This window comes from Micromesistius poutassou (assembly GCF_964030765.1).
Source record: "Micromesistius poutassou genome assembly, chromosome: 4".
Classification (NCBI taxonomy): domain Eukaryota; kingdom Metazoa; phylum Chordata; class Actinopteri; order Gadiformes; family Gadidae; genus Micromesistius; species Micromesistius poutassou.
Window position 1 is genome coordinate 11,972,065 of NC_140274.1, and position 19,047 is coordinate 11,991,111.

At 43.1% G+C, this 19,047-nt stretch overlaps 1 protein-coding gene across 1 annotated transcript in view; it reads left to right on the top strand.

Annotated features, from left to right (window-relative positions):
- The window catches only part of pde3a (phosphodiesterase 3A, cGMP-inhibited), a 38,475-nt gene extending 23,134 nt beyond the window's left edge, over positions 1-15,341 (top strand). Inside the window, exons 4-16 of the mRNA XM_084466295.1 lie at positions 1,656-1,801; positions 1,994-2,109; positions 2,460-2,703; positions 3,454-3,530; positions 3,750-3,952; positions 4,897-5,031; positions 5,411-5,522; positions 5,793-5,900; positions 6,253-6,452; positions 6,898-7,101; positions 7,281-7,442; positions 13,278-13,593; positions 14,133-15,341. Coding sequence (XP_084322421.1) covers positions 1,656-1,801; positions 1,994-2,109; positions 2,460-2,703; positions 3,454-3,530; positions 3,750-3,952; positions 4,897-5,031; positions 5,411-5,522; positions 5,793-5,900; positions 6,253-6,452; positions 6,898-7,101; positions 7,281-7,442; positions 13,278-13,593; positions 14,133-14,443 — 2,334 coding nt within the window. The 3' untranslated portion in view covers positions 14,444-15,341. The remainder of the gene's footprint in view (positions 1-1,655; positions 1,802-1,993; positions 2,110-2,459; positions 2,704-3,453; positions 3,531-3,749; positions 3,953-4,896; positions 5,032-5,410; positions 5,523-5,792; positions 5,901-6,252; positions 6,453-6,897; positions 7,102-7,280; positions 7,443-13,277; positions 13,594-14,132) is intronic.
- The last annotated feature ends 3,706 nt before the right edge of the window (positions 15,342-19,047 follow it).

Sequence of the window (19,047 nt, forward strand, 5' to 3'; positions counted from 1 at the left end):
ACGTCCACAAACACACACACACACACACACACACACACACACACACACGCACACACACACAGATATACAGCACCTCGCTATGTGCATACTTAATCCCCAGCCCTCAGCGCTGGCCTGGCACGGGGGCTCCTTAATGCAGCTGAAGAAGACACACAAGCTGGGAGAGGCTTTTTAATGTTTCACTAGACCAGCGCCTCGGAATGCAGCCGTCCACTTAGGACGGCCGCTATAAACTGAATAAAGTGTGGGATGCCAGGCAGGATGGCGCTGTGTGTGTGTGTGTGTGTGTGTGTGTGTGTGTGTGTGTGTGTGTGTGTGTGTGTGTGTGTGTGTGTGTGTGTGTGTGTGTGTGTGTGTGTGTTCTAGCTCCAGTGTGTGAATGGAGCTCGGTGAGGGAGTTGATCACGTCGGGGCTGGCTGGGCGTTAGTAAAGCCCTCCCAGCTGCTGAGTCAACGCAGTTTGTTGTATTTGAAATAAACAGGGAAAGACACTTTTTTCTGTTTTTAAATAAAAATACATAATTTTCAGTTTTCCGTTTTAGTGTTTGGTGTGATCTTCTTCCAAGAAGCTATTCAGATTGAATATCCATAGGAGACAGTGAACTGTGTTAAAATATTGGATATAGAAGAGACAGTGAACTGGGTTAAAAGATAGGATACAGAAGAAGCTTCCATCCAGGCTAGTATATCTGGCAAAATGTGATCCGTCATCATTCATATCTTTCTGCGGTTTAAAGTCACTTGAGCTTTATAATATAGTTTGCTGTCGCAGTTATAGTCTCAAAGGGCTTCCTAGGCCACCATTAAGAGGTTTTGGAAACCTTGAACCCTGAACCATCAAACTGCTGGAAAACCCCAGAGACCCTGAGGAGGGACACAAAAATAGGGACACCCATTTTAGATAGCATCCCCAACGGCCCAAACATAATTATATACTTTAAGCGATGACAAAATGAAAATATTCAATTGGATTGGATCAGTCAAGATGAAATGACAGATTGAGAGCCATTCACAGTGAGCTAGAGCAGTGAGAGAGCTTTTCCTAGATTGTTTTCACCACAATCCTTTGTTGCCCTCTACCTGAAGCCTGCACTCATGATTTATGCTTAGTACTATATTTGTTGAGTATTCTAGGATGAAAAAAATCGAATTATCAGTGTGTGTTTGTGTGTGTGTGTGTGTGTGTGTGTGTGTGTGTGTGTGTGTGTGTGTGTGTGTGTGCATATCTATGTGACCCCATTAGTGATGGACTCCATCATGGACTCCATGGACTGAAAGCCTGAACTCATGACTTTATACAGACATATGTGCACAGTTTGTGTGTGAACTGAAGGCCTATGGTACACGTTCAATAAATTCCCATATACTGTACTTTCTATTTTTAGACACATGCTACAGCTTTGACATAAATGCATCTATACTGTCTACTCCCAGCTTAATGTTGTGTCAACTGTTGGCACCGTGTGCCAGTGCTTATCGGTGCTAGCGGTTAGCTCTGCTACCATTTCCGGCCCAAGCCTATCTTAGATAATTCCGCTGATGAATAGGGAAGCTAGCTGTTAATGCTAATGTGGCTGGTATGATTCTTATTTTTTCTTTTTTTTGAAGCATTCAAAGTTTGATAGTAAAATGTGTGTGTGTGTGTGTGTGTGCAGCGTCTGAGGCGTAGCCTGCCCCCAGGGTTACTGCGGAGGATCTCGTCGACCTGGACCACCACCACCTCAGCTACAGGGCTGCCCACCATAGAGCCAGGACCAGTACCCAGAGACCGCTCTGCCAGCATCAAACTCATCCCTGACAGGTTAGCTCTCTCTCTCTCTCTCTCTCTCTCTCCTCTCTCTCTCTCTCTCTCTCTCTCTCTCTCTCTCTCTCTCTCTCTCTCCCCTCCCCCTCTCCCTCTCTCTCTCTCTCTCTCTCTCTCTCTCTCTCTCTCTCCCCCTCTCTTTCTCTCTCTGATATTGTTCTCATGGTTGGTGTGTGTGTGTTGAACTAGTGAGTCGTGGAACAACTCTCTGATGCTGACCATCTCTAAGAGCCGCTCCATGTCTGCCTCCTGCGCTGCTTCCGTCACCTCCAACCACTTCTACAGCAAACCACTGGCAAGAACAGGTCTGTGTGTGTGTGTGTGTGTGTGTGTGTGCGTGTGTTTGTGTGAATGTGAAATATGAATGTGATATTGAAAATATCTATAGGTATGTATAGGTTAGGGTTAGATCCGGTATAGGTACATGATGGGGGTCAGCATAGTGTATGGGGATGTTTGGCACCCAGCCTAAGGTCCTTGGTTCCATCCCCAACCTCTGCAGCACACACAGAAGCATCTGCAGCAAGAGGCCCCACTCCATCCTGCTCCTTAATCTCCTTTCAATCCATAGTCACTTGTTTCAGATCAAAACGCCTCCAAATCAATTAGAAAACCCTCAAGTTGTAAATGGACATTTATGCTCTCCTCGTTGCAGGTTACCCTCCACCCCCGGCCTCGCCTCTGGGCTCCCCCTGCCCCTCCCCCCCACCCCAGGCCAGCCCGCTCTCCAGCCCCGTCGCTAAGACCTGCCCCGTGGAGCTGCCTGAGCCGGCCAGGCCCCCGGCAGAGCGCACCCCGTGTCCCGGGGCCCCCAGGAGCCGCCATCGAGCCCTCACACACAGCCAGAGCGCTCCCAGCTCCACCACCCCCCACTGGAGACCCCCATCGCTCTGTACCGGGTAAAGGCTGGGGGCCGGGGAGGGGGGGGGGGGTGTTATGTAATCAATGTTTGTTTAAAGTTGCAATGTGTACGATTTGGCCAACACGCGAAACAAATAGAGGGCACCATATTACTAAAAAGTTGTAGAGTCCACCCTTACTGTTATTGTTCTAAATGTTCAGAGACGTGTTCATCAACAACTTAGCAAACATATCAAACAGTGTTATTATACAATTAGCTACCTTTATATGCTATTGCTACATAGCAAACAGCTGTTGTCTAGAAGAAACTTTGCCAGTTCAGCATCAAACGTTACTCCTTTACTCACTATTAGTTTTCTCCAGCGGTGGAAAGCAGCACTAATGTTAACTCTTTTTGCTTATATTTCTATCATTTATTGGATGGTTAGAATATGCTCTCTGGGCGTTGCTACTGCTTCATCTTCTCATGTTGTCCTGAGGGCAGACCTCAGGACTGATTTCTTGAGGCTCAAAGCTGTGTTATGAGAGGGTACACAGACGTCTTTGACATAACAACAAAACTTTTGGTAATTGTACTTCATTTTTCAGTGTTTAAAACGAATAATCGTACACATTGCACCTTTAAATAACCTGTGAAAATGTTTATGTTGTCCAAAGAGTTATAGAGATAGGAGAAAGAAAAACACTTCAATGCTGTCTTTTCTACTTCTGTCTTGCACTCTTTTCTTTTCTCTTCAGCTTTCCTTTCTCATTTCATTTCTGAACTTATTTGTGCATGTCTCTGGTAGCTGTGGCCGGCCCCTCAACAATCGTCTGAACCATGGCACAGAATCTATAGACAAAGAGGAGAGAGTCCCCCACACCGGTGAGGATGTTTACTGGGTTTACCAGAAATACAGAGAAATAGTTCATCATTAAAATCAATGCATGACCAATTCATATGCGTCACATTGAACAATACTGTGTCGTATCCTACTGTACTCACACCAACTAACGTTACAGGAACGATTTAAATTTAAAAACTGTTTAAAAAAACACAATCAAGGTAACAATACTTCCATTTCCGTCCATGTTGTCTCTGAAGATGAGCGTGCGGTTGCATCCTCGGACTACGACAGCACCTACGACAGTACCTTTGAGACCAACCACAGTGACAGCAGCGACTTTGCACAGAACGACGAAGAGGGGGAAGGGGGGGGTAAGAAGCCCCCCGAGGCCCGGGATGGGCCCGGGCCGTATCGGAGCGAGGTCATCAGTCTCCACCCCCTTGTCCCTGCTTCCCCCGAGGTAGGACTACACACACACACACGCACGCACACACAAATAAAAGTGTTAGTTCATGTTGAAGTATGTCACCTGCCGATGGATGCTTCTCTAGGGAGAGAGAAAACAAATAGTTCTCAGTATGACTTTTTAGGATAAAGAATATTTTTGTGCTGCCGATGCAATGAGCCAGCAGATATCCGCCGTTTCTTACAGCAATGGATATATAATGAGAACCTATGGCTTGGTTACTGGATGCTATTCATTGTGGGGATGCAGTAACCACAGGTGTGGTTTGTTACATTAATATTAGGGTCCTTCCATTCATACAGTCCCAGTATGACGCAATCCTGTTTTTTTTCTCCGTGGTTACATCACCAGGTTTTGTTGTTGTTTGTACTGGTGTTCTAGCATGAACTTGATTTTAACCGTTTTTTTTTAAGTGGACCAAGTGGAAAGATGTGAAAACAAAGCTTTAAGCTGCAGTCAAAGTTAAATGCTCAGTCACATGGATGGAGGCACAATTCTGGAAAAAAGATTCTGTACAGCCAAAGTATTGGTTCCACTAAATAACTTGACACATCATTTAGTACTCATGCTCTATTGATGTGTCTGATTCAACGTTTTGAGGGGATTTTTATTGCATAAAAAATGGCCTTGATATGCCATAGAAAATAAAATATGGCAAAATGATTCTATCAATCACAAGTCCACTTCAGAAAGTGGCGGGAAGTCAAAAGTTGCCATGCATATAGAGGACATCTCCCTCAACAAGTGTCCTGAGTCCTGAGACGATAGCGCAATCAATGAGGTCACTGTGTGCTCAGTGAAGCGCTAGGTACCACTACACCAGCAGGCAAATCACTGGAGAAGGGCCGTCCCCGGGCTGGGAGTACTTGTTTGTGCTAGTTGTATTCCTCTAGTTTGATCCTCTGACCTGTGAACCTTGACCTCTGACCCAGAAGGAGAAAGCCTCCATGGCCCTGGAGGCGGTGGGCCTCCCAGACCTGGAGCCCCTCATGGCGCAGCTCAACAGCTGGAACTTCCCCATCTTCAGCCTGGTGGACAAGACCCACGGCAAGACCGGCTGCATCCTCAGCCAGGTAAACGGCCACAGCTCAGTCCACGGACCTAGTGTTGTAATGGATGTACTCCTTTTCTAGGTATTGGTCACTTTTCATGAGGCGCATGTTTTTGCGGTCTATGAAATGTGTAAATGTAAATATTGTATGCCTTGTTTTCAGCCTCACTTCCAACTGGTACCATTCTAATGAATGACTAAATGTCTAAATGTATGACTAAATGTACTGAATGTACTAAATTACTAATTGTGCTAAATTAGTAAATTAGTATTAATGAAATTAATAAATTACTTAAATGTAAATATTCACACAGTCATACAATTAAATCACACACATCTTTCGGGACTTTTCTGTGGGCTTGATGTTCTCATTGTCATGACTGAAATTTTTTCTCAACAAGGTGTCCTACAAGCTGTTTGAAGACACAGGTCTGTTTGAGACATTTAAGATTCCAGTGCAAGAGTTCATGAACTACTTTGTTGCTTTGGAAAACGGATACAGGGACATCCCATGTAAGTTGTGTTTTCTTAAGGCTAATTATACCTATTAGGACCCTCTTTTTAAACCTCTAAATAACCACACAATGGTATAAACTGGGATACTAACACCTGAGGACAAAAACAATAACTAACAAATGAACCCATAGAATTGTATAATACTCTTTATAACATTCATTCATTCACCTGTATAGAATTTCATTCACAAATTTGCATCTTCTTTTGTGGGGTGATGTCGCCCTCTAGATGTTTAAAAGTGTATTACATGCTGCTTTTTTTTCCCAGACCACAATCGGATTCATGCCACCGACGTGTTGCATGCAGTGTGGTACCTCACCACTCAGCCAATCCCCGGCCTGACCCACCAGCTGGAGGACAGCAGCACACACTCAGGTCAGTCCACCCGCACACACACACACACACACACACACACACACACACACACACACACACACCAAAGCACACAGGAAATCCCACTGGATAAGAATCTCCACCAGACCCACCATCTCCGTCATCATCATTATCTCACAGCAAGCAAACAAATACACACAAATACCAATTACAGAAAATAAATCTCTACACACTTCTCTTGTTCCATATTTTGATTCCTTATTCATTGTAAAATCAAAACCAAAACATTAAACGTTACCTTGTTAATATTTCTTTATTTCATTTTATGATCACAATATTATTTCTCAATCCAATTGATATGCATTTGATTGCACCACGCGCTCCCTTCCCCCAGACACTGCTAACGGCCTCAGTCCCAGCGCCACCGGCCTGCTGTGCTCTAAGATGAGCCCGCAGCAGGAGGAGGGCTACGGCTCCCTGGCCGGCCTCATCCCGGCCCTGGAGCTCATGGCTCTGTACGTGGCCGCTGCCATGCACGACTACGACCACCCGGGCAGGACAAACGCATTCCTTGTGGCCACCAGCGCACCACAGGTACCGGCTGCAGCATCCTGTACCTGGAATGGTTACCTGGAGATAGAGGGAGGAACTGGCCTGGAGCCTGGAAATGAGGGAACTGATTACTGTGGATCATCTGTTGGCCTGTGTAAATAGTCGACCCCTGTGTGCTTTTCCCGTAGTACACATGTGTGACAGAATTTAACCTGCATTTCCCCCAGTACATGTGTGACAGAACTTAACCTGCCTTTCCCATAGTACACATCTGTGACTGAATTGAAATTTCTTTTCCCCTAGTTTACATGTGTGACAGAATTTAAGCAGCTTTTCCCACATTTCTCATGTGTGACAAATATCATATATTTGATTTTCCCATATTAACATGTTACAAAATTTTAAATTCCACATAGCCTACTTTAACGCACCACACAAATTAAACAACCATTAGCGAATTTCCAACCAGCTGTGTTACTCCCTGTAGGCTGTTCTGTATAACGACCGCTCTGTGCTGGAGAACCACCACGCAGCGTCCGCATGGAACCTCTTCATGTCACGGCCAGAGTTCAACTTCCTCACCAACCTGGAGCACGGGGAGTTCAAGCGCTTCCGCTTCCTGGTGATCGAGGCCATCCTGGCCACCGACCTCAAGAAACACTTTGACTTCCTGGCTGAGTTCAACGCCAAGGTAAACATAGGAACGACATGTTTGATTTACAAAACAAGACAACACTCGCACTTGGTGTGATCCTCATTGTCTTGAACTGCAGGTAAACGTGGGAGCCCTGCGAAAGGACTAATGTTAATGCCTAATGTTTTAACGAACAGCGGCTCCCCCTGTTTAATGATATCTCTGCCTGTTCCCAGGTGGGCGACGAGGGCGTGTCCTGTATCGATTGGACCAATGAAAACGACCGTCTCTTGGTGTGCCAGATGTGCATCAAGCTGGCAGATATCAATGGTCCACTAAAGTGTAAAGAACTGCACCTGCAGTGGACCGATGGCATCGTCAACGAGTTCTACGAACAAGTACGGGGCCTTTCTTAATAAATACATTTAGCTCCTTAAGCTATTCACTCCTTTTCTCAATAAAAACATTTAAACGTTGAGCGATCTGATTGGTCTAAAAAATGCATATTTTTTAAGCCATCAGATTGGTTGAAAAAATTTTATTATTTGGTTTGATTGGTCCAAAGAAATTATATATTTCAAGCAATCTGATTGGTCTAAATAAATATTTTATATTTCGAACGACCTGATTAGTCCAAAAATATATTTTATTTCAAGCTTTCATGGGGTTAGCATATAGATATCACAATATTAGACAATTTGAAAGGCCTCATAACACCAAGATCATCAAATATGTGGTTCAGCCAAAAGATCAACACCAACCCGTTTTATAAAAGCAATAGATCACGTCAGTCAGTGAAATGTTCTGATCATACCACAGTTAAGGGCCGTTGTCCGTCCCGACGCACAGCGGAGGGACGACGACCCCCGTCCCTCCGCTGTGCGTCGGGACGGACAACGGCCCTTAACTGTGGTATGATGAGCACATTCCACAGCCTGTCATGATCGATCCGCTGCAATTTGATGAGATATGATTCAATCTGATATACAGTTAATATTTGTTTAATGTTAACACATTAATTTTCTATTAATTAAAATAAGCCTTCTATAAAAGAGCAATTACCTACTTTCAAATAGATACATGGTAAAGAGCCAATGGAATCTGAGGTTTTTATATTTGTGTCTTACTGGCATTGGGAAAAAATGAAAGACAAATGTATCAATTTAGAACTACATGTCTATTGATTTGTTTATTTATAGACTTGATCGCTGTCCTACACAATTTACAAATAGCGAGGCTTTTGTCAATATTCCCCTTCTTCTTATAAAATCCAAAGTACTTCCACACGTCTGATTTCCGATTTGCTGGTGCACTGAAAATCGTTTCAACGTTTTCGGACATGTTGTATTGTTCTATTTTTATTATGGCTGGTTGTTCCCTGCTCGCGAGACGCGGATACACACGGATCTGTGTTAATCCAAGTGGTTACCGATTTGTATCAGTGAATCGTTACACCCCTAGTAGTCATCTTAGGCCTAGTAGAAGCAGCATCAATAGTAGTAGTAGTAAGATTCAGTGTAGTGTTCCTGGTTATTATTAATCAATGTATTATAAATAATTCTTTAGCTAAAGGGGGGTGTAAGGACACAGAGTCCTGGAGCGAGCAGGGATTCAACATGTTGAAAGTGATTCAGCCTTCAGCCATATGAAGGATTCATTCTGTGTTCACTGTGACTCACCGTTACATAGAAACATCAGAATATCACATTACTGTCAACATCTCTCCCATTCTCTACTTATCCCTATTCTTTGCTGATTAGTTTTCTTCATATCCAAATTAGGTGATTGTCATTCCACTGATAATTCACTGGAGATCTCAATAAGTAGCGATCGAATCTCGAGGGAAATATATTTGCATGTTCAATGACTCTTGTTCAGAAATGGGAACAGGCTAATCACCAACCACGTCTCTCTATTCTATAAGGAATGTATTAATGCCTGGCAACAGATTATACTATTGAGTAGCAGTGCTTCTGATTGGTCATGCTAGAATTGTGACGAGGAATAAGAGAAAATGTGATTAGGCAGCCAAACATCACATGATGGCATCCATAGCAACAGCATGATTTGAACGCTTGCTGTAAAGATCAATAGGGGAGATTATTTTCACTGTCAATAGATAGTATAAATACTATAAAAAATATATTGAATATATTGAAAAAAATGAATAATGAAAAAATAAGTTATTCTAAAAGACCATTCTGTTTATTTAGTCTTCTCAACTTCAACACCTACCCCTGGCATAAATGCTCAAAATATACAAACGACTACTTGAATTTTTACCTAAGGTGTGAATGCTAAAAGTACACAAACATCAGGCATATCTGCATCAATCACTACCACTGCAGTTGCTGTCAGTGACACCAATACCTTGCCTCTTTCTCTTTCAATCACCCTCAAACATTGTTTAAATGTCATTATACCCTGGCATACTATGAGTGTCCTTTTCGAGAGAGAGAGAGAGAGAGAGAGAGAGAGAGAGAGAGAGAGAGAGAGAGAGAGAGAGAGAGAGCATGGGAAAAAGGCAGACAGGGATTGAGGGAGGGAGGTGAAGTGAGAGAGGGAGGGAGGGGGCGAGAGGGATGAAGGGAGGGGGAGCAACAGAGAGAGATAGAGGGGGGAGGGAGAGAGTAGAATCAGAGAGAGAGACGGGAAGGGACTATGCACCAAGGAGCGAGCGAGGGAGGGGAGATGAGCACAGGGAGTGTTTCCTCATCACACGAGAGTCTGACCTAGATGTGTCATCAGGCTGGCAGCTCGCATTCATAATCACAGAGATTGCACCACGATCAAAGAGAGCCAATTAAAGGGTCCCCCGTCAAAACAGAGTAAACACTCTCTCACACACACACACACACACACACACACACACACACACACACACAAACAAATGCACAGCCTCGATGTGCACTTTTTTGGTATAAGAGTGAGGAATGAGGCCAGAGCAGGGATGAAAGGTTATCAAACAATGCCTGTCTCTCTTTCTCTTCACCCACCCTTGTCTTTCTCCATCTCTTTTATCTCTCTCTCTATCCTCTCCTTTTTCGCATAACACACACACGCACGCACACACGCACACACACACATACACACACAAGTGTATGTTGTGACGCCCATTCAGGTTTTTCGTTAGTCGCCATGGCAACAGGAGCTCTTGCCCCAGTCCTTTGAATCTGAACATGCAAACACGTTTATATGGATGCTCTGGTCATGTATGGCTAAGGTGGGGGCCAATTTAACTGAAAACAAGGAGAAACCTGAGCAGTATACGGACATGGTCGTATCGCTGTAAGGACTACGGTAGAGAACGCCTTAATGGGATCCAATTAGTTCCAATTATAACAGTGGCACGGTGTGACATCTGTATTCTGTCTGCATGCAAAAAAATAACTCATTGGACTAACCCTAACTCAATTAAATTGTGGGCAGAATTTCCATCCAATAAATATATGTTACCCCAACCTAAAACAAGTCCATCGATTCAATATAATGTATTTGAGTTAATCTACCAATTTTTTTTAAAGTTGGTCCAGCTGAAACTAAATTCATCTATCTAATGAAATTTAATTGAGTTACCTCTACATATTTGTGTCAAAGAGAGCTAAACAAAAGTGATTATATTTAAGTAGTTAAAATAAATTTATAAAAATATATGGTTAATTGAAAATGAATTATTCAAAAATCCCCCCCACCCCTATAACCCCATATAACATACATGAGACATTACCTGTTTGAGGTGCTTTTATTTAAACCCAATCGGATCATTAGTGCAGCCAAAAGGTTATTTCTTTCGAACAAGACTTCAAAATAAGTAAGTATTAGTAGTAATTCCTCAATAGAGGTCCTCAAAAGGTCAATAGAGCTCTGAATACAATATGTGCATATGCACATGCTCAAAATACAACTGTGCTCATGTACGCAAACATTTGAAAAAAAAATCAGGGAGGAGCAATTACAGACCAATGCTCTATTATTTATGGCTCAAAGCTCAGTTAAAAAATAATAATAATAAAGTGTCAGTCCCAGTGTTATTGGTCACCCGTTCCTCCTTTCACATGAACAGTTTGATTTTCAACTGCTGTATTTTGGTTTTAAGCCTGTGTCCATCCAGATTCATGAGGATTTTCTGGACGAAGTCAAAAGTGTATTTCAGGTTGTCTGGGAAACTAAGATCCAGAGCATAGACAAGCCCAAGCATGCTGAAAGCCATTGTAGCACTTCCGACATTGGTGAGGACTTTCACGCCTTCAATGACGACTCCAATGTCATCTGGTTCCTCAAACTGACGGACTGTGTGAATGCCCATAATTGTGGCAACAATGTCGTTCTCTGCATCCTCAGAGTTGTAGGCGCTCGCTGCAGGCAGAATAGGACCAAAATGGCGCGTGCCTCTGGGCGTGGAAAGAGCTAGACTAAGGGTGTGGTCACCTCACCTGCGCATGCTCCCCTAATTGATCAATCTTTTTGGGTTGAACGGATAGGTCAGCAGCGTCAGCAGAGACGATGAATACATTTTAAGTTACACGTGTTAAACTATTTTATTTATTTTTTTAATTAATATATATTTCATTAGACAAATATAATATTAATTTGTCACATCTAAGAAGGGCTTGAATCTTTTTTTTTTGAGTGTGATAGTGTTCTATTTTCAAACAGGCTATGAAAATAGACGAAAACTGGGAGCAAGCAGGCCAATTCTATGCTTCTTTTAAGGTGGATAGAGGCTGTACAGCGGTGACAGAACGGGGCAGATGTAATGAAGTGATTGCTTTTCTTCCATGGTGATACAGTATCTATGTATTTCCTTTATGTATGTCTGGATATATATCCTCAGCTAGCTTTGTTCAGGGCAACTTGCAGCCGATAAGCCACATAAACTCAGTGTGGCCCCTAATCCAGCTCCACTAGAACAGGCTCTCGCCCGTTCACGTCCATTAGCTCAGTCCACATCTTTCAATGGCCCTTTTCTTTGGCCGCTGCCCGGTTTCAAATCTCCACTCACCACGTGTTAAGCCACATCTATGTATTAAACTGCTGTTAATGCGAAAAACTGGATTTTTTTCTTAGTCCATGAGCTAGCAAAAACAATGTAACTCCAAATGGCCCAATGCGCACATATTCACAGTCCAACAACAACAGTTATTTAAGTCACGTGAATTGGCTTTGCATCTTATTTTTGTCTGTGTTTGTAAAAACACATGAACAAAAGAATGAAAGTCCTTGTCCTTATCTTTCTTCTTGTGTATACAAAGACGGTCATCTAACCCCTCTCCTCTAATAACACCCACCATCAGCTGATCCTGAGATATCTATACATAAATACACTATCCCTGCCATGTCCTTTGTGTTTTCTAGTCTTATAAAGCAGCCAGTTATAAAATGAGCTACAGTCAGAACTGGATGTTATTCTGTTTGTATTCCTCTTGACCCACTTTCAAGGAACCATTTTCTAGAGGCAACGAATGAGCAGTAGCCAGCTTACACATCCACACACTGCCCGAGTACAAGGGAAGCTGCAGTCTCTCAGACGTCTTATTGGTTTACATGGCTCTTACATTGTAGTAAGCTTCTGCATTAAACTGGGCATTTAGGGTATGACCTCACATCCGTTCATCTTTCATCTTTGGTATCGTTCTCAAGAAAATGATGTAAATGAGAAGACACTCACTTCTTAAATATACAAATGAAGAAGAGTGTTTCTTTGACACGTATCAAAATGGTTGCTCAGCGTGTACATCGTGACTCAACCAACTCACAGGGTATAAGTCCCCCACTGATGACATTGCGTAATTCTCATATTCCAGGAATGTTCTCAGTCCCAAAACACTCCACACACATGGAGGCTGAACAGCACAGTGACCGTATCTGAAACGCAACGATCAATCACATTGAAAAGTATCACGGGTGGGTCCACAGCATTCCACCCAAGCGACTTAAAGTAAAGTTAGTTAAATTATTTGAGATACTTCTCAGGCAGCAGGTACGGGTTAGGGGCATCATGGGCAATGAATGATGCCTCCAGTTCTTCTCCAAACCCAGACCCTTTGGGCTTGAGTCCAACCCTCTTAACACCACCACTATCTCACCCCCCCAATCCAAAAAACCTCTGCCATACACAGAGTCCACATTGAAGAGAGAAGAGTACATTCTAATAACCACAAAGGCTTATATATAGATAATGCTGTGCTATGCTATGCTAACGCTGTGATACTAACACTCATTGGTCTCTGCAGGGCGACCAGGAGGCCAGCCTGGGCCTGCCCATCAGCCCCTTCATGGACCGCTCGGATCCCCAGTTGGCCGAGCTGCAGGAGTCCTTCATCACCCACATCGTGGGCCCCCTCTGCTCCTCCTACGACTCCGCCGCGCTCATGCCCGGCTGCTGGGTGCAGCGCCGGCCTAGCGCCACCACCACCACCACCGCCACCAACACCACCACCGCCAAGGAGGACATGGAGGCCGGCGATGTCGGGGAGGAGCTCGATGAAGACGAGGATGAGGATGAAGACACGGCAGAGGAGGACGATTCGACCAGCTCTGACACCTCCCGTATGTACCGTGTACCAATACCGTCGGCATTACCATTCAACAGACCCATGCTGTCCTGTCCCTGGGGACAGCGCACACAGGGGTGGATCCCTTTATGCTCACTGCATGCTAATAAACCCGTTGATATGACTACGATCCCATCAGCTAGTAAGATAGCCACGCAGGAAGCTAACAAGCAGTATATCTCTGAGTCTCAGCTTGGCATGTTTCCAAATCGAATGAGGCCCGAATCGACTGCCAGGCGGATTTCTGAAGGTTTGTAATGTGCTGCAAAAGGGTTTTATCTAATCTTATTAACTTGACAACTCAGTTCTGGTTCAAAGAAAGACAACACAGTCTGGGGGGCTTTTCAGTTTCCTCAAGGCATGTCCTAGTTTAGTCCTGCCAAGTAACATGCATTGCACATCTGCGTTGTCTTTTGTGGAAAGAATGCTTACAATAGCTTCTTCAGTTTTTTTTCAGCCAACAGGTGTTTATTAGGTTTATTATTAGACCGTTAATCCTGCCCTTTTTGCCTCTGTGTCTCGGGGCTTTTACAGAGATACAAGACCCGCTCCGAAAGACCAGGAGAAAAGTATTTTGCCAAATCACACAACACCTCCTCGACAACCATGAGATGTGGAAGAGGGTCATCGCCAAGGAGACCCAAGAGCAGGGCCAGAAAGAGGATTCAAACTGCCTCAGTGGCCCCGGCGAGCCAATCACAGCCATTATTCACGAGGAGGAGGAGGAGTCAGCAAGCAAAGAGGAGGAGCCGGTCAACGGCATCGAGGAAGAGGATGAGGTACAGGCAATCGAGGGAGAGGAAATATTTCCCGAATCAGAGACGTTTGACGAAAAGGAGGAGTAGCCAAACGTATCCTATCTTCTGTTGTTTAACCAACTTTGAACTTTGACCTTTTAAACTAATACAATTTTTTTTCCTTCTTTTTTATAATCTCTTGATGCGGTAGCCAGCACATCACCTTGACACAACACTGTAGAAGATGTTCTGGGTAATATGTGCCTCAGAAAAAAATAACAGGGTGGATATGCACGGATGACGTATGCTAGGTGCAATAAGCAAGGGGTGGGGGGTGTGGGCGGGGGGGGGGGGGGGCTTAGATAGAAAAAAACACAAGAGAAAGAAATCCTGTATGTCTGTGACTGTGTGTATAGTGTGTCTTATAATTAGCGAAGTATGTCGCCAGCTGTCTGTTGCCCTCATCTTAGAAAAGAGTGTCAGTCTTTGGAACCATGGCCAACAGGAAAGGCTCTTCATATCATTAAAACATGACAGGTCACCCCCGCCCAAGAGTAGCCATATCTCTCCCGACATCACCAGTGGCGTCCCCTGACAGCCTCTGGCTTGTGAACAAGCCCCTTGAGAAGCAATGGCCTGAGCCCCCTGTGGTTCAGCCCAATGCATTTTAGACTATAAAACAAGCTATAATAACAAGCAACGCCATGTCTTCATGCAAAGAGTAAATAAGCAGACCGACACACTCGCACACACACACACACACACGCGCGCACACACATACACACACAAAGAAACAATAAGAACACATTTCACGCTCAGAACCGAATAAGACGTTTAACAAAGAACCCTGTAGCTCTTAAAATATGTAATTCAAAAAGCTTTATTCTCGCTCAAGGAAAACCCATCCAACACAGTTTCTCTCATGTCACACACACAATGATTATTCTGTGTTTAATATTCTTTTGTTTCTATCCCTGTTCTATTCCTTGTGTCTCTTCATGAAAGTCAGTTGAGTAACCTATCCCATCACAATGCTCAGGAACACCCAACACAGCAGGGGAAGCATACTGAATCTCTGCAGAATCACATTATGAACTTTGTTACGTATCTATCAGACTTATATGGTAGATAAGATAACAATGAATCTAAACGTAATCCTCACATGCATGACATTTAATCCTTCAATGTCACTTTTTTCTAAAGTTAAAGTAAGTAAGCCATCCTTTCACATGGTGAAATAAAGAAAGGAGTGAGGCCACTTCAAATTGACTTCCATTCCTTCAGGGAGTCCAACTGCAAGCTCCTCTTGTCTGGTGCAGCCATGGCAGACCCGTAGGTAGGCCTACACAGCAAGCAGATCAGTGGATCGTGGTCCATATGAAATGTAGCAATTGTAGCTGACCCTCCTGGCTGTACCTGGCTAGAAGACTTCATGGCTCCACATTTCCTACCTGCTTAAGCGACAGCTAATCATCACTTCAGTTCACATCTTTCACGCTATCTTCCGTTGAGTTCAATGCTCCCAAGGTCAGGGAATGTATGCTTTACAGTTAGTCTCACTTATTGACATAGTGCGGGTTAAAGCAAGTTTTAACAAACATTTAATCAGGTAAATAAACTCTTTTAAAGAAGAAATCACTGACCTACTTACCTCCATCATATATGCTATTATACATTTTTCACAGGAGCTCTTACTGAATGGTATGTAGGCCGTGTTTTCAGGTGAACCAGGCCAGGAAATAATCAACAACTCTTGAAGGCCCCTGAACATGTTGTCCCCATATTATACCAATAGTACGTTGTTAGTCGATCCTTTGACCCAAGGGAATATTTTAGTATAGATTCCGCTAGGATGGGTGTCAGGGTGAGGGTGAGGAGTTTCAGAGCATGTTTGAACGTCCCTTTAATTTGACATTATGAAGAAGGAAATGGCAGTAGGTTCAGATGGGGAGAATGCTTTGATTCCTTATCAGTGATTTATGCATTTCTGGAGGCAGTCACTCACTAACGCACACTCACTCACTATCGCTAACCTCTGACCAGGTCTTGAACTTTATATCGATGGAGATCGGGATCCTGATGATGACGATGATGATAATGATCTCTGTAGGCATAATTGGTTATTTTTTATTGTTATGGATTATGAGACAATGGGGTTTGATTGAAACACATGCTTTTGTCCACTTTTAAGTTGTTTTACTTGTTTTGTTTGTGTTCCAAACAAAAAGAGACACTTTTATATTAATTCCAATTCATCCATCAATATTTTCAAATGAAAGTTATAGGATGTGCTAAAACTTAAAAAGGAAGCAAACATACATTTGTACTCAAGCTTTCCATGGCCCATGTTCAATTGGCATTCTACCTAAAGGGAGATTAAGAGATTGATGAATTAATTGACTGTGGATCAGTATAATGGGGCAGTTTCTCTGCCACTAAGCTCATTAAGAGTTTGGGTCATTACGTATGCAAAATAGTTTAATTAAAGATAGCTCTTAACGATGACCTCTTTCTTCCCTCCCAACATAAACAAAAACCTGCAAATGAACTAAGCAATCAAAACAGGCGTTGTCTAAAGTCTTAAGACAAGGCTGTGTCGAACAATTTTACTTTTCTCACGTATTATCTGCATTCACTGTAACAGTTGAAAAAAAAGTTTGGGTTTAGCTTGAATAAATTTAAAATTTTCTATGGTTTGTAGCAAACCAACAATACTTATTTGTACAACTTTGAACTAGGGATGTCACGAGAACCGATACTTCGGTACCAAGTCGATACCAAAATTCAAAAAACGTGACGGTACTCGTTTTTCTTAGTACCGTAGGTACCGAGGATGCAATTCCTCCGGACGAACACGTGGGCAGCATATACACCTACACGGGAACATGGAAGACGGCAATTGCAGCTGCAGCGAGTGCGACGGCTCCGCCTCGACTCGTTGATAAAAAGAATAGCAAGAGTCGTGTCTGGAAGAACTTTGCGTTTGGAACGCTGCGCCGCGCGACTGTTTCAGACGGGACCCGTTTCAATGTTGCGCTTCTAAACACGCATGGTACGACTGCGTTCGGCATCACTTACTTGATGTTGTTTTGATTGAAGATCGGCAGGTTGTAGTGGGTGCGGCGGTGAATGTGTGCATGCGTGTGCGCGTGTGCGTGTGTGTTGTGAGCGTATGCAATTTCAAAGTAAACAAACCAACTCAAAGCCGATGCATGCATCCAAAACTATTCGTTCAAAACCAAATAAACAAATCAAAAACAGCGTTGCTTATTCACTTCAAGTACTTTTTCTTTTCAAAACTTGGTAATTAATACGGCGCGGTACCGAGCGGTTGAAAACAATGTTGGCGTCTCCTGTGGCTGCCTTGCGCACCTGCGTTATATTACTTAATATTAGGTTGGAAGTTATGTTTTAAACCCCGCCATGCACGCAAGTGTAAACGCGAGCCGCATAGCTGCATGACTGCCTGCTTTCAGCGCGTATTATTTTTTTTATTATTATTATTACTTGAATGCTACATGCCACTGTTCTTTTTTTGTAATGTTAATAATGGTTTATTTTTATTCATTACTTGAAGGCTACATGCCAGTGCCACTGTTTTTTGTAATGTTTAAATGTTTTAAATAAATAAAGTAGGCCTACATGGGATTTATTGTTTTGTTTTTGACCGTGGTATCGAATTGGGTATCGAGAATCGTGGAATTTCACTGTTATTGGTATCGACTACTAAATTTCTGGTATCGTGACATCCCTACTTTGAACTATAGATATTTTGGACTCCAACACATAGACAGAGGACATCAGACTAAAATAAATTAAAACTATTATTTGAATCATGCAGGAACGGTAAAAAGACACAAGTTTTTAAATAATGTCAAATCCAAAAGTTAATGTTGCCTTGGAAGGAACAGTATTGAACCTCTATAAACAGAACTGTTTTCTTATGTGTTTTATTTTTTGTCAATATAATGTAAAGCTTAATTCTGGGGCTGGTTTCATGTACCAATTCATTCACTTTTCTGAGAGAAAAATAACCTCCAACATTCAATGACCTTCCCTAGATAGGAATTACTTAGGAATTATTTACAGTCTACCTTTGGTCAGGCACTAACAGCCCAGTGGCTCAACCCAGTCAGTGAAGGTAAAGGCTGAATACAAATACGAAAATCATGGCTACCTAGCGACAATAGGCTAATGAGGGTTTAAGTTAAATCAATTGTATTTGGAATAAAGCTCTTTATAACTATAATATATAACTCAGAATGTGCTGTCTTTGGCAGCTAGGAATGTTTTCGTTTTCATGATTTTCCCTTTCTCCATTTTCATTAACGTAACCATAATCCCAAATGCTAAAATCGTATAGAGCAAGCCGATGTATTTTCATACAAATAAACTAGGGATGCACCGAAATTTCGGCCACCGAAAATTTTCGGCCGAAAATGGCCCAAATGCGCATTTTCGGCTTTCGGCCGAAACACTTTTATCACCGAAACAACACGGCCGAAACAGGAAATTGTGATGACACAAACAAAAACCGCAGCCAGCACACGCTTGTCTGGATAAGCGCCTCTGCGCCAACATGTCTGCGGTGTGGGCATATTTCCATATATCTGAAAAAGACCCACGGATCAGCTACAACCTTGTTTTCATCCAAACGAGCCGTCTTTAGCGACGGCTCGCTATGAGACAGCTTCTATGAGCTGTCGGCTATC